The sequence below is a fragment of the Galeopterus variegatus genome, unplaced genomic scaffold (genome assembly GCF_000696425.1).
Source record: "Galeopterus variegatus unplaced genomic scaffold, G_variegatus-3.0.2 Scaffold3432, whole genome shotgun sequence".
NCBI lineage: Eukaryota > Metazoa > Chordata > Mammalia > Dermoptera > Cynocephalidae > Galeopterus > Galeopterus variegatus.
The window spans coordinates 164,437-181,089 of NW_007729543.1; the positions used below are offsets into that span (position 1 = coordinate 164,437).

Consider the following 16,653-nt stretch of genomic DNA (forward strand, 5'->3'; position numbering starts at 1 on the left):
GTCAAAAACATTGATTTATTTCAGCAAACCATGTAATTTACCTTTAAAAAAATATTTAAAGTACTGATTAATAATCTGAGCCAGTGGTAGCTTCAAAGTACAATTTTTCAAGCATCTGCAAATTTTAGAAAGCAGATGGTCATGGAAATAATCTGGAATTGATTTTTTTATACTGGAAGTAGTTAATATGTTACAAAAATAAATGGTTAGCAGTTTACTTTCACTGCCCATAAGGTAAAATAAAAACCAGTGAATCTGGAAGAAGAACAGAGTTCAAAGAATCAAGGGCTCAGACTCCCCTTCCCTCCTATTCCTCTCCAGACCATGAGGGGAAGAAATCAGCTGCCCAAGCCAGTCTTGATTCTACTTTTCCTGCTCCTTCCCAGAGATGCTTCAGCTACTGCAAAACCGTAAGCAATATTTTCAGAAAATTCTATTATCCTTCCTCTTTCCCGTTGTGTTCTCTCCTTCCTGATCTTTCTTTTCTTTTCTTTCTTTTCTTATCTGTTAATTCCATTTTGTATTGGTTATGAATATTCATGAAATACAAAGCTGATTGTCACACCTCATGCCCAAGATGTGAAGGCCAGATCCATACTAGCAGCATGCCCATTACTACAAAATTGCAATTGTACCCTGTATCACGCACCCTGATCTTTATTTATTTTCTGATACCCCATGCAAATATCTATTGTTGAAAGGTCTTGGAAGGGTCAGTACTTGTTACTGCTTGTGTGGAAAGAGACATACTCGAATTCTAGAAAGCTCAGAGACATAGTATAGTAACATTTGTGAAATATTCACCAAATAAGAATATAGAATTCCTACAAAAAATATATAAACTCTTTATTGGCTTATATAATGGACTGCAGCATCTTGGTCATTGTGACTCAGTGTCTGTGTTTACCCAAAGTCAGGGATTGCCAAGATGAATGCATGAGCTGCAGGCAAGCCAGAATTTGTGTGTCAGTTCACTCAATCCTTCGGCAAACCTTCAGGGCTGGCATTAGGTCTTGGGAATATGCAGATTAACAACATTTAGACCCTGTCCTCAATACCTCACAGTGTAGAGAAGGAGAGAAACGGTGCATAGAGAACAAAATATAGCATGAGAACAGAACATGCAGTCATTGAAGGCTTCTGCGAGATGCTCACAAAGAAAACCTAATTATTCATGAGACCTGATGTAAGACAAGGGGCATCACCAAACTGCACAGAGAAAGTTGCTTTTGAAAGTTGTCTTATGAAGCAAATAGAAGTTTTCTGGATAGACAAGGACACTCAGAAAGACAGAGGTGTGTGCAAATACACAGCATCATGAAGTGCAGCATGTTTGGATGATTGTAAGTGAACAACAAACAGTGAAAGGAGAGTGGTATTTTCTTCTTTTTGGTGGACGGGAGGATTATATGGTAATATGCCTGGTGATTAGCCTAGCTTTGCTTGGTATGACCTCAGTCACCAGAGTGAAAGAAAGAAAAGAGCTAAGTCAGCTTCTGAAACCATAGTGAAAAGCAATTTATCTTCTCTCCAAGTATTAATTGGTGGACGGGAGGATTATATGGTAATATGCCTGGTGATTAGCCTAGCTTTGCTTGGTATGTCCTCAGTCACCAGAGTGAAAGAAAGAAAAGAGCTAAGTCAGCTTCTGAAACCATAGTGAAAAGCAATTTATCTTCTCTCCAAGTATTAAATATTTTTCTAGTATTTCCTGCAACAAAGAGATTCACGATGTCATTTACATGAAACCCAAGATCACATGCAGACAGGTTCCTAGTATTTTCAGTGGTGATTTGTTGATTAACTCGCATTTTGGAAATTTGAAATATATAATAGCTCATGGATTGCTTACCCATGGCTAATAATAGGTTTCCTAATATTATGACAGTGAATATTTTCACAACACAAGAGAAGCATATTGAATTTCAATTTGGGGTCTGCTGAGTTCCTCAGGTCTCTGGGGTTGGCCTTTGAAGAACGCGCTTCTGTGGAAACCTGGCCCTGCTCTATGATTGGCAGCCATAGCAAAGACAGACTAGCAAACAGCCACAATAACGATGTCTTTTTAACCCCTCCATGGTTGACTCCACAGGCAGTACGTGGTGCTGGTCCCATCACAGCTCTACACTGGGGTTACTGAAAAGGCCTGTGTCATCCTCAATCACATGAATGAGACGGTGACACTGACCGTGACTCTGGAGTGTGAAATGGTGACCAAAACCCTCTTCTCAGACCGGGTGACGCAGAGGGACTCCTTCTACTGCAGCTCCTTTACTGTCAGTATTACTCCTTGGGACAAGGGAGATCGGTAGAAAAAGAGCATATTAGTTGATACCTTGTGTTTTGATCCCGCAAAAATAAGAAAGCATAATAAAGGAAAAACCAGGACTTCAGAGTGAGTTTTAAATTAAATACTAAGAATGTAAGTTCTACTGAATATGCTGCCATAATATTTACGAACAGATCTAGTGCAATATATGAAAGGTGACTAGTTATAGGAAGAATTTCATTGATCTTAAAGTGAACTTCTGAGGTAAATAACGTTGATGCCATTTCAGGTATAAACACTGAAATTCTCAAAGTCAAGAGACTTACTAAGATCTCGCAGATAGCTGATGGTTGATGCACTGTGCTTGTAATCTTTTATTGCTTAAGGTATTAAATGTTTAGTCACACTGGCTTACTGCAAATGATAACATATAATGTTGTTGCTGACATTTGGAAAACTTAATAATTATTTTAATAAGACCATATTGCTGTGAAAACGTAAGCATGCCATTTCTTTCACTGTCATGATCAGAATGAAGAATTGGTTCATTTTATTGCAATGATATTTTCTCCTTTAATCAAATCAACAAATTGTTATGTCATGTTACACAATCATAACGATCTGCTTATAAAAGAGAGGACATAATTCTTGACCTTGTCTCTTACTGACTCTCAGGGACTAACCAGGAAAACAGAAAGTCATAAAGGCTGAGACACTCAGAAGTGGGCCTGGGCAGATTCTTCAGCTCATTTCTGCTTTACAGATTCCAGAGTTGCCATCTTCCTCGGCATTCATTACTGTGCAGGTAAAGGGACCAACCCAAGATTTCATAAAGAGGAAAATCATGCACGTAATAAAAGCAGAGAGCCTAATCTTTCTCCAGACAGACAAACCCATCTACAAACCAGGACAAACAGGTATGGGTTCCAAATGAGCAAGGGCAACTTTGCAGAAGGAGGGAGGTTCTTTACTACTGTATTCTGCAGACACGGAAATTCCGGCATGCTGTTACTACCTCAGGTTACCACTGGGGGGTTTCATGGGGAAAATCTCTGTGTTTCAGTGAGAATCCGCATTGTCTCTGTGGATATGAATTTTCACCCTTTGGATGAAATGGTGAGTCTCATAACAGTGGGGTGAGGTTAGGAAAAACAGGCAAAAAATTAAAGCCTATTCATTTGGAAAACCTAAGACCAGTATAAGAGATCCTTAAATCTCCCACAGAAAGATCTCATAGAGGTACCACCACTAGAAGAACCAGGGAAGTAGGGTCAAGGCAGTGTATCAGCTGCATTCTTAAAATGAATTAAGTATTCAGCTGAAGTTTTTCTCTGAAAGATTCCAGTTATTTTTATTGAATATAAGAGGTGGGAAAGGGGGAGGTGGAAGGGAGTTAGGGGAGAAATTGGGTAAGCAACACAAAGAATAATCACGATTGGTAATGATGAACATGCTAGTAGTATTGATTTGATCATCATATGTTGTACACAAATACTGACAGTCAACTCTGTACCCCATAAAATATGTATGATCAATTATGTTTCAATTAAAAATAAATTTTAAAGAAGAAAAGAATCTTAAACAAATATCATCTATAAAACAAATACTATCTGCAAAATAATAATAATACACTTATTACTTGGATCTTTTTTATCTAAATAGGTTTCCTCGATTGTATGATATTTCAAAAAAGGAAAGTCATACCTTCTTAAGAGATGTATGTTCCAAACCAAATGTATAAAGTGCTGTGAACCAAATAGGAGACATTTCCTTGTCTTGACAAGAAATATAGAGACTTACTTCCTTTGGTCCATGTACTCTATCAATGCTGATGCCATGTTTTCTCTTTCTAAATTCTATTGCCTGCTCATAAAATTTCTTTCTTTCCTTTCAGTTCCCGGTTGTTTACGTTGAGGTAGGTAGTGCACTGTGCATCTCAAATGGAATGAAGACTCACTACAAGTTATGTGACATTGCCTCTCTCCCTCGTCCCTTCCCCACTTCACCAAAACTAAACAAATGCTATTTTCTCTGCCTACTTTACACTCTTTGGAGAACTGAATAAGATGCAAACGAAGAAACAAAATTCTTTGAGATGATGCAATGTAGTGACTCTTTCAATATTTCTGGATATGCATATCAAAGAGAGGCACCAGTATAAAATGTCATCTGTACTATCTCATAGCCAATACACTTATTGCCCTTTTCTCAGTCTAGCATTCTTAGGAAACTTTACGAATTACCATCTTTGGTGCCAATTTACCAACCATCTATTATCCAACTCTTCATGTCTTTGTTACTTGAAAAGCTGTCCCTCTACTCAAAGTGATATATTTCAATTGTTTCTATGAACTCATAATATTTTTACCTATAGAATCCCAAGAAGAACAGAATTTTCCAACAGCAAAGTCTCAAGTTGCAAGGGGGACTCAGCCAGCTGTCTTTCCCACTGTCAGTGGAGCCCATTCTGGGTCACTACAAGGTCATACTGCATAAGGAGCCAGGGAAAAAAATAGCACAATCCTTTGAAGTGAATGAATATGGTAAGAATTCTACATGTGTAAGGCATTTATGACATTAGAGTATTTAAGATAGGATAATTTGCACACATAGGTAGCAAAGGTCTAGCATACAGTAGTTGAAAATTAGCAAGCTTTTTGATTGACCCAGATATTTTCTACGCACTTTTTATGCACTGTCTTGTTTAATCCTCACAACAGCCCACTGAAGCAGATATTATTATTATCTCCATTTTACAAATGAGCATATCAATACTAGAAAAGTTACTAACTTACCAAAATTACAGAGCCAATAAGAGGCAAGAGAGGTTTGAACAGACCTCTTTGACCCTATTCAAACATAAATTGTTAACCAATATATTGTGTTGTCTCCATGTACTGTGCGTTTATTTATCTATGTTTTATGACTGAAGGTATTTCCTGGGATTATCTCATGGTTGTCTATAACCATGTTATAGAGTAGTGTCGATAGCACTAATCAACTGTAATTCCTAAATTGTGGTAATTTCATAATCAACTAAACTATAGTTCAACAAACTAAGTATAGTAAAGAACTAAACCATAACATAGTTAATTTAGTAACTGGTTGTGATTACTAAATCAGAAGGCTTCTTATTAGTTATCAGTTATGAAGATTCTCTAATGTGAATTTAACATGTCACGCCATGGACAAGGAGCCCTATCACAAAACGTTATTCCCCAAAGTCCCCAGAACTGCCGTATGAATCACATAATAGGGATTTGTTACAGGAGTAACACCTTACACAACTGTGGAAGAGGCTAGAAAAGTAAGGGTCCATTAGGGGGAGTTGACTCATCAGGGAAAATTACTAACCAGTTCTGAACCACTAGTGGGGATGAGTAAATTAGAACTTGCAGTGGACTGGGGATGCCAGGCATCTTCTGCTGTCGGGGTGGACCATGCAAGGAAACTGATGGAAGACTGTGGAAAGCAGTTACCTCTGCATAGCTACTGTAGTAAATTAGAACTTGCAGTGGACTGGGGATGCCAGGCATCTTCTGCTGTCGGGGTGGACCACGCAAGGAAACTGATGGAAGACTGTGGAAAGCAGTTACCTCTGCATAGCTACTGTTCCAGCAGGCTCATAGCCAAGTGTCTGGTGGTAGGCCTGAAACCTCCGTTTATAAGCAGGGCTAGCATTTGGGAAGAAGAGCTGGACACAGAAAGGGAAAAAACAATGACAAATTGGAACCTTCTGTTACCACATCTAACTGTGATGATCTTCAGAGACTGTGTTGCTTTCCTCCCACCTTTGAAAGCTTGCACAAATTCCGAGGAGAGTCTAGGAAATGTAGCACTAGCAGTGCCAGTTAACACAGCGCACATTGCCTGTGGTGATGAATGGCTTCTCAGTGTTGTCCCCGGTGCTCCCTGCTGTGGTTGAAGTCATTTCATGGGATGCTATGTTATGAGGTTCCGTAATAGAGTCCATTATTAATACTTACAAGATCTCCTGCCCGCTCTCACCTCCTTTTATCTTTTGTTTTCTATTGAAAACAGTTTTGCCCAAATTTGAGGTCCAAGTAAAAATGCCCAAGACTATTGGTTTTTTAGAAGAAGAATTTATGGTGTCCGCCTGTGGCTTGTGAGTTGCATTTTTTCATCTCATTTCTATTTTCATACTCTGTTTGAGGGGATGTGTTGTAAATATCAGTTACTGGACTTTAAAGTGTTTTAATTAGGGGAGAAATAATTCTCTCTCCAGCTTGCCTAAGCTCTCACTAGGGAGCAGCGGTGGCAGCATATGACACTCCTACAAATAATGCAGTCATTTACTGGAAATTTAAAATGTGCCAGACAATGTACTAAGTGCCTGGTACTTAGTAACATTTTTATTCTTATACTAACTCTGTGAGATGGGTATAATTATTATCCTCAATTTACAGTGAGGAAACTATAATGTACAGAGGAAAAAAACTTGCTCAAATTACTGCAGTTAGTAAATGGCAAATTGGAATTTAAATCCAACAGTCTAGCTCCAGACCCTGAACTTTTCACCACTATTCTATATTAATTCTGCAATTAAAATAATCTAATTTTATGAAGTATTTATATATCCCAGACTCTGTGCTAAACTGAACCTAGGCCATCCAGCTATGAGGCTCACATTCACACCTTCTGAGTTATTCTGTGTCTTATTATCTCCATTTTCTTTATTGCTCCCAATTTCTTAAATTGTGGAAAATAGTTGGGAAAATGTTAGGCCATGCTCTACCTTAAATCCTGGATATAATATGGTAGGAATACCATATTATACATATAGTTATTTATACATATAGTTATTTCTTCCCCAGTTAGGCACTAGAGCAGCCTCCACATACACAGAGGGGAGAAACTTTCCCTCTTGCTTTTGAAAACATGAGAAACATGTTTTCATCCTTCTGACCAGCTTTGGTGCTTTGGGTTTTTTAGTCAGAGGGAAAGCTTTCTGCTCCATATTTAATGATAATATTAAATAAATAATTGAAATTTAATAAATGATTTGTTTATTAATCAGCACTTAGGAATTTGGGGAAAAAACTATAAAAAGGGGAAGATTGGGGCACCGAGACTACACCTTACCTAACTCATAGTTGGGGTAAGACAATAGGTTTCAAACTTCAGTGTGCATTAGAATCTATGCAGTGTGCTTAGTTAAAATGTAGACTTTCCAGACACCCCCCACCCCAATTCCAATAATAAATGTGAGGAAAGATTCAGGAATCTGCATCTAAATACGTATCCCAGATAATTTTAATGTAGGTGGTCCACAAGGCACACATTGAGAATCAATAAATTTATTTCAGCTTTGCATCGTATCCTTCCATCATATTTGGCAGAATCAAACTGAGTCATTAGGATACTGTTTACATAAAACATTTTTGTTATATAGCTACTACTTTCCCATCTAACATCTCATTTGTCCTCTTAAAATACTTATGAATTTGGGAGGACTTAGAAATACACTCTCTACTTATCCTTAAATTCATTGCCCTAAAGAACTTAGGTGTTGTCAAAGCTGGAATTGTAACCTGTACAATCCAAGCACAGAGGAAAAGGAGAGTAAGACAGTCTCAAAGTAAAACCTCAACTGAGAAAGAGGAAAAATCAGAGAAAAAGTAAATTGGTAATTGTCCTTTTGGCAGTGTTTCAAGAACATTCTTCATTAAGTACTTGTTTTAGTTATAGATGTGTTCCCATTTGGATAATTAAGACAGTTTCTCAGAATAAGTGCTTCTAAAGTGCAAATGCTGTGGAAGGTAGTAAAATTGCTTTAGATGAATAAGATGGATGTATGAATGGGTCAAATCAGATGAAGAAACATCTGCGGTTTTTATATTAAGTATCTTTTTGTGTGACTACTTTGTTCTTATAGGTACACATATGGAAAGCCTGTCCCTGGTCTGGTGACAATTAATATATGCAGAAAATATTCACAGTACCGGTCCCTCTGCCATGACAAACATTCACAAAGTATCTGTGAGGAGTTCAGTCAGCAGGTATGTGGAAACCACTCTCCCCAGGGCACTAATACCAGACCTTATTTTCTCATGGATTACAATAGTGAATAAATATAATAGTGAATGATGTTTGAAATAGTCATGAAGAAAATTGTGGAGTAAAGGGAAAAATTGAAAGATTGCCTGGCAGTGTGTCAGGGGCCCACCTGAGGTCTGGGCTCATGAATTTGAAGTGGTACTTGTTTGGCCAGTTTAATAATTCCTTCCCAACAGCAACCAACATGCCAGGCATAAGAGCATAAAAGGAAATGCAAATTTCCAAAACTGGCTTTTATCAAACAAATAATAGAAGAATGTGGCCGGTGTTAATATTTGGCTAGTGGGAGAATCAAATGACTTGCCATGGACATAACAGCATGTGGTGGAATATTAAACCACCATGGAGCTGAAGAAAGAAAAACCTAGAAGGCAATGAATTGGAGACTTCAATTATGTCAAAGAAAAGGTGTAATAAGAATAATTAAGGGAAATCATTGAAAGTAGAATATGCTGCATTCAAAAATGGAATGCATAAATCGTTGATTTCAGAGGAGGAGTACATAAAGTCCAGAGTGTGGTGGTGTGAGCAGGTACTGTAAAGGCACAGAAGAGAAAGTTATCGAAGCTGCAGAGCAAATAAATGAGAAGCCACGGTGGCGAATATAATGATAAAAATCACGATAAAAATTGATAAACAAGATAAAGATGAGAGAAATCTAGCTGCCAAATCTTTAATATATCAGGGAAACCAGGATTAATTTTTATTTTCAAGTGAGTCATGACATCTATATATAAATAAAATAAATATAAATAAATTTTATTATGCAATAAATACTTTCACATCGGTTTAAAATGAAAACACATCTTTATGAAAACATAGATCCCAAGGTTTAGTTTGGAAATCTGATTAGTTCAAGGATTAATCTATTCAATAAAAGTATATGTTTCTACTAATGTCCTAAACATTGAGAACACACAATTCTTAGTCAGTATAGGTGGAGGTGGTTACAGAAGGCCTCTTAGAAAGTGCTATATCTGAGTTAAGTTTCGGGGAACTGTAACCATTGGCCAAGGTAAGAATGAGAGAAAAAGTTATCATTTAAGGAACAACATATGTAAAGAGACAGAATCACAAAATACCATGTCAGGCTGGCTGGTTTGCTCACTTGGTTGGAGCATGGTGTTGGTAACACCAAGGTCAAGGGTTTCAATCCTCGTAGAGATCAGCCACGCACACACAGAAAAAGCAAAAAACAAAACAACAACAACAAAAAACAAGCAGACAAAATACCACGGCACATTCGGAAACTCTAGGAAGTTTAATATGGCAGAAGTAGGATCAGTTTTCAGAAGAAAGGGCAGAAGGCAAAGGTTTACAATGACTAACTCAACAATTAATAAAGAAACTTTATGTCATTCTTGGACTTGAGAAAGGGTAAGCACCAAAAGAGATGGTCAGAACAGTTGCAAAATTTACTTCTGTGGACAGTAAAACATTTTCATAGATTGATAACTGACTTTTTTGATAGCAAATCAGAGAACCCAGAAATTCTCTTCCTTTCTCTTCAGGCAGACAGTAAAGGATGCTTCACAAAACTCGTTAAAACTAAAATATTTCAGCTGAGGCAAAAAGGGCATGACATGACAATACAAGTGGAAGCCAAGGTCAAAGAAGAGGGAACAGGTTTGTAGTATTTTAAAATATCAATTCAGTACATATCTATCAAACTTCCATTCCATGTAAAGCGCTTTAGAGTTTCTGGGGCTTATAAAAGTGACATACACCCTGCCCTCAAGGGATTAAACATCTAAAAATAGACATTCTGGGGCTTATAAAAGTGACATACACCCTGCCCTCAAGGGATTAAACATCTAAAAATAGACTTGTGTGTGTGTGTGTGTGTGTGTGTGTGTGTGTGTTTGCATATCCATAATAAAATATCCACAAGAAATGTAAAAACTAAGGAGAAAATGGTATGAAGAGAGGTAATTAATTCTAACGTAGAGCTAGAAGAAACCCTTATAGATAAAGCAGCATTTGAACTGATTTGTACAGGATAGGTAATACTTCAAAAGACTAATGATGAAGAGGGAAAACATGACAAACATTAAAAAAATGACTTTGGTCTCAGAAGAATCTGAAAATGTAGGGTGCTAAGGTGAGAAGGAAAGTAGATCATACACTAAAAAGTTTAGACTCTATTCTGAAAAGCATTGGATATCTTCAGATATATTTAAGGAGAATAACCTAAACAAATTGCTATTTTTAAAAGGGAGTTCTTGCAGAAATGAAGAGGACGGGCTAGATGAAAAATGTGTTAAAATGTGATATATCAGGGCCGGCCCGGTGGCACACTGCTACAGTGCACCACTTGGGAGTGCAGCGGCGCTCCCACCGAGGGTTCGGATCCCACATACAGACCGGTTCCCGCTCATTGGCTGAGCGAGGTGCGGGCGCGGCGCCGAGGGTTGTGATCCCGTTGCCGGTCCCAGTCCGGTATGGGCGCGACACTGAGGGTTGCGATCCGTTGCCGGACACGAAAAAAGACAAAAAAAAAAAAAAATGTGATATATCAGATATTCAAGATAACTCCAAAGATTCCAAATTTGGGGACTGCAAAATGGAAACGTCATTAACCAAAACATGGAGTAGTTGAAAAAGAACTATTGAGATGAGAATGTGTCAAAGATAATTAGTCATAATTTGAAATATCAAAATGAAAGTGGATTCGTTCAGCTAATTATTTAAAAAGACAGCCAGAGCAAAATCAGGACCAGAGATATAAATCTGCAGCCATTCCCATTGTGTCTATATCCTCCTAAGAATGAATGCAATTGCTCTGAAAATGAGCTCAATTAGCATTGCTAAATTTAAGATAGAGACAGAACAAAGAGGTGTCCAAGGACAAAAATGACTACATTTAGGAGATAGTAGCAGATAAATCAGCATAAGAAAATTAGAATAAAATTAGGAATAGGGGCAAAATAAAAGAGTACAATTTTTTTAGAAGCCACTAGAAGGAAGAATTTCAGTGGTAGTTACATATAAAGTAAAACTGAAAGTTCATGTGTGAGGAAATATGAGATGAGAATAGTACATGGGGGACAAGTCAGGGATCTTTTAGACTTTGCTACTGTGGTGTTTTAGATGACAACAGCAAGACGCAGATTGCACTTAACTGATTAGAAAACTACCAGGTGCTGGCTATACCTTGGCTAGGCCATGAAACCAAAAGAATGGTCTTGATGGGGAAGCAGATTGTGGTAGAAATTTAAGCATATTTTTAGACCAACATGAACGTAAAGAATCTAACTGTATGCGGAAAGTTGTAGAGAGAGTGCAGGGACATGAGAGACAGAAACAATAATGGAGCAAGATCACAGAGGAGATGAGAACACAGTCAAGGACATTGGTGGAACAAGCAGGATACTTGCAAAATCAAAGGAATTAAGTATTGAAGATACCAGTAATGTTTTATATGAAAGGGTAGCTAATGTCAAATTGCTTGTCAAATAGTTTCTATCTTCTAAGTGTGAGAAATTCTGGAAAGAATAAGAAAAGGGAATATGGATAATATTTTGTTATGATGAAGTGAGGCTGGGGTGGAGGTGGAAGTTGAGTTTTGAATACTTGAAACTGTTCAACTTCATTTATATCCTTTTTTAGGGTTGGAATTAACTGGACATGGATCATGTGAAATCACAAATATCTTAAGCAAACTGAAATTTACTAAAGTAGATTCATATTACAGACGTGGACTCCCTTTTTTCGGGCAGGTAAAATATCTCCTCAATGTAACCATAATTTGAGACATGAGGCTTTTAAGAAAATGAATTTTAAATATCACAACATCAAAATTTATTTGAGAAAGAATATTTAAAATAAAAAAAAATAATTGCAAATTACAAATTTAAAAAGCAAATATTACAATATCCAGGAAAACAAAGCATATTTTTATTAACATTATTTCTAACATACCTCTATAACATATTTTTTTCTGTGTAGTTTGGCTGCATACTCTTTGATGGCCTCTTCAACAATGATTTTGTAATATAATATTCCATAGAAAGAATGAAAAGATACCTTTTCATATAAGTGGTTGAATTTTCTTCTTAATGATTTTTTAAGTTTTTTTTCAACTTTATAGCTCAATATTGGTAATATCAATATATGTTAATTTTAGAACTGATAATTCAATTTAGTAAAGTATCAATTTTCTTTCACATAAGAGATGTAAAGCTTCTAGGCATTTTCAATTATCTTTTGCAGTAACTAATCTTTGTTGTTCTTCTGTTTGCTTTTTGTTTGCACTTCTTTTTTTCTTTTTTTTTTTTTTTTAGTAATTAATCTTTAAATTGACAGTCTATAGGCAATTTTCTCATCTTATATTTTGAGTTTTATATCTGATATTTTCTATTTGAATTTTATGTTTCCTTCATTTATTCTAGTATTTCATATCAAATTGGCATGAAGTTAATAAGTAGATAGATATAATTTGACAAGGACATTTCAGGTAGAGAGAAGATCATAAGAAAACTGATGACTTAAAGGATGACTATGACTTGGCCAGAAATTTAAGATAGAAGAAAGAATGGCCAAGGCCCTAGGTGTGAAACAGCTTTTCAAGAGGAAAGAACTAAAAGGTAGCTAATGTGACTGCAGCTAAGATAAAAGGTATACTGAATTGACTGAAGTGTTGTTGGTAAGGACAGATCTTGAGGATCTTTCAGGGTCTGATAAGAATTTTGGATTGAGAAGTGACTGAAGGTTTTAAGAAGGAGAGTAACATGATCAGTTTAGGTCAGGCTGTGTACAGAATGGTTTGGAGCAAGGATGAAGCAAGAGGGTGGACTGCAGAAGGCTAATTGAAAGCTATTGAAAACAAGATGGAAAAAAAATTGTGGTTTTTGCTAGAATGGTAGAGTGAATTTGGAGAGAAGTAGATAGGATTAAAATATATTTGACAGGGGAAGAGAGAGCACTTGGCATTGAGTTAAAGACTGGCAGTGAAAGAGAGAAAATGGCTCAAAAAGGCCCTCGATATTCCTGCATAAGCTATCAGATAGAAGGACCATATAGGGAAATAGAGAACACTGGTGATAAAGAAAATTTGGGAAGGTTGCATCATGATCCCACTTTTGGATATTCTCAATTTGAGTACCCACAAGAAAACCAAATAGAAATATTCAAAAGATTTTGATCTTTATTGCACAGCATGGTGACTATAGTCAATGATAATGTACTATATATTTCAAAATAATCTAGACAGTAAATTTCAAACATCTCACCACAAAAAATGATAAGCAGGTGAGATGACAAATGTGAATTAGCTAGAATCACTCCACATTGGATACATATATCAAAAAATTACATTGTACCCCAGAAATGTACATAATCATGATTTGCCGGTTAAAAATATTAATAAACTACCATTCAGCTTTCAAGATCATTTTTTTTTTTTTCGTTTTTTTTTTTTTGTCTTTTTTTCGTGTCCGGCAATGGATCGCAACCCTCAGTGTCGCGGCCTTACCGGACCGGGACTGGCAACGGGATCGCAACCCTCGGTGTTGCCCCCGCACCTCGCTCAGCCAGTGAGCAGGAACAGGTCTGTATGTGGGATCGGAACCCTTGGCAGGAGCGCCACCGCGCTCCCAAGCAGCGCACTGTAGCAGTGCGCCACCGGGCCGGCCCCTCAAAATCATTTTTAAAAAGGAAATACTAAGAAGAAAAAAGTCATAGTTTAGAGCTCATAAAACAAGTCTTATTTTCAGCATCTAAGATCTTCAGTAAATGACAGGGAGTGACCAAAAGGTAAAAAGATGAACACAGCAAAGACTGGAAGATGTTATTGCTGCATGACGATTGTAATCTGCTATTATATTCATATTTCTAGGTTCTTCTAGTTGATGAGAAGGATCAGCCAATCCCCAATAAAAATATACTTGTGGCTGTGGATGCAGTATACATTTCCAGTTTTACTACTAATAAGCATGGTTTGGCTAACATTTTTATTGATACTACCAACTTAACATCTTATTTCATTACAGTTACGGTAAGTGGAAAGTAGCATCTGGGACAACTTAATTTAAGAATATAGGAGAAGGATGTGAACTCTAGGAATAAAAGAGAAGGTAATAAAGAGTAAAATACAAATTAAGCAATGTGGTGACCTAAATGATAAGAAACAGAAAATTCTCTGTCAGAAGTGTTTACTTTTAGATAGACTATCTTGACAACATGGTCTAGTTTTAGGAGACATTGAGTAGATCATCTTGATATTGCCTTGAAAAATGCAATATTTTTATAATTCTAATACATGTTAGATTTTGCTTAGTTTTTTTCTTTTGGGCATACTACGATTTTGGTTTTGTGTTGAAAATTCAAATATTCTTATGCAATTTATGGCCATAAGGGTCCTAAGAAAAAATAATTGATCTTGATTACAAATGAATAATATCTACTGAATCAGTACAGTGTAAGCTTAAATGACCTTAATGGGAAACTGTTTCTAGATCATACTGTACTTGGGAATACAGCCTTTTTACATGTTACATTATATATATAATTATATGTATAAATAAATAGCCTATTTATTCTTCCATTTACAAACAGGTCACTTACAAACAAAATCAACAATGTTTTGATAACTGGTGGCTCGGTGAATTTCATACACAAGCACATCACACTGCATATCATGTTTTTTCCCCAAGCAAAAGTTACATTCACCTTGTACCTGCTGTTGGTACTTTGACCTGTGGGCAAACCCAGGAGATCCAGGTACAATACATGCTGAATGGACAGATTCTGAAGGATGAAAAAGAGTTAACCTTCTATTATTTGGTAAGAATAAGAGCTACTATAGCTCTTTGTGATTGTGTAGACTCCAAAATTGCTGAGTGCCTGTGTAAGTAATGCCTTTTATAAGATATCAATATGAATAGGTTTTTTTTTTTCATTTTTAAGCTTGAAGAAAAGTTACTTTCACCAAATTATTAATGCTTTAATTTCTCATTTATGCTCTGGTCACCACTGAAATGCTTAGGCTTCGTTCTTGCCAAGTTCCAGTGGCAAATTATTGAGAGGGAGGGGAAGGAGCCTAGGAAACAAAGCTTTGTCAGTCAAATGGGATTTTTGTGTGTGTGTGGAACTCACTAGGTAAACAAGCAAAGGATAAGAACTAAAAATTATTCAAAAAGAAGCAAAAATTATACGCAATCTTCTGGAAAACTCTTCTATCCTAAATAGTTTACAAAGCTCATGACTGGTGTAACTACAGGGGAGAAGTACATCAACAGGTATGCCATAAATTGGCATGACACTGTTGAAGCCAATATACCCATGTATGTTCCCAAATTTAAATTGTCTAAAGCTGGAGGTTACCCAACTATATCAGAAGAAAAAGTTAAATGTAGAAAATTCTGTACAAGAATGTTACCTATAAATAATAATTTTTTAATTCTGTAAAAAGTAGAAAAATTAACAATAGTTAGAATTTCAGTTTTGTTGCTTCCTAGTTAAGTGACTTTGGAATATGACCTAATTTCATGTATAAATAGAAATGTTAGTCATCACACCTGAATAATGAAGATAATATTACTACCTACTTTATGGAATTATTGTGCAAATTAAATAATTAAATTTAAATTATTGAATTGAGTTCCTTGCACATATAGAATGCTGAGTACATTTAGTTTCCTTTAAATGGAGGTAGCAACAGAGAGTACTTATTTACATTTCATTTTATTTTTTTAATTTAATTTTATTTTGTCAATATACAATGTGGTTGATTATAGTGGCCAATTACCAAACCTCTTGGTCCTCCCTCCCTGCCAACAATGTCCTTTCTGTTTGCTTGTCAAATCAACTTCAAGGAATTGTAATTGTTGTATCTTTTTCCCTCCCCCCCCCAGTTTATTTATGTATTTATTTATTTATTTTTAGCTCCCACAAATAAGTGAGAACACGTGATATTTCTCTTTCTGTGCCTGACTTGTTTCACTTAATATTATTCTCTCAAGGTCCATCCATGTCGTTGTACGTGGCAGTATTTCATTCTTTTCTATGGCACAATAGTATTCCATTGTATAGTTATACCACATTTTCTGTATCCACTCATCCAATGATGGACATTTGGGCTGTTTCCAACTCTTGCCTATTGTAAAGAGTGCTGCAATGAACATTGGGGGAACAGGTATACCTTCGACATCAAGATTTACATTCCTCTGGGTATATTCCCAGCCGTGGGATAGCTGGGTCATATGGTAGATCTACCTGCAATTGTTTGAGGAACCTCCATACCATCTTCCATAGAGGATGCACCATTTTGCAGTCCCACCAACAATGTATGAGAGTTCCTTTTTCTC

At 36.5% G+C, this 16,653-nt stretch overlaps 1 protein-coding gene across 1 annotated transcript in view; it reads left to right on the forward strand.

The window, feature by feature from the left end:
* Nucleotides 1-324: 324 nt before the first annotated feature.
* LOC103600733 (alpha-2-macroglobulin-like) overlaps nucleotides 325-16,653 on the forward strand; it is a 67,745-nt gene continuing 51,416 nt past the window's right edge. Inside the window, exons 1-12 of the mRNA XM_008585063.1 lie at nucleotides 325-410; nucleotides 2,093-2,276; nucleotides 3,033-3,186; nucleotides 3,333-3,385; nucleotides 4,164-4,184; nucleotides 4,644-4,812; nucleotides 6,311-6,395; nucleotides 8,166-8,289; nucleotides 9,859-9,973; nucleotides 11,957-12,066; nucleotides 14,184-14,342; nucleotides 14,903-15,130. Coding sequence (XP_008583285.1) covers nucleotides 325-410; nucleotides 2,093-2,276; nucleotides 3,033-3,186; nucleotides 3,333-3,385; nucleotides 4,164-4,184; nucleotides 4,644-4,812; nucleotides 6,311-6,395; nucleotides 8,166-8,289; nucleotides 9,859-9,973; nucleotides 11,957-12,066; nucleotides 14,184-14,342; nucleotides 14,903-15,130 — 1,488 coding nt within the window. The remainder of the gene's footprint in view (nucleotides 411-2,092; nucleotides 2,277-3,032; nucleotides 3,187-3,332; nucleotides 3,386-4,163; nucleotides 4,185-4,643; nucleotides 4,813-6,310; nucleotides 6,396-8,165; nucleotides 8,290-9,858; nucleotides 9,974-11,956; nucleotides 12,067-14,183; nucleotides 14,343-14,902; nucleotides 15,131-16,653) is intronic.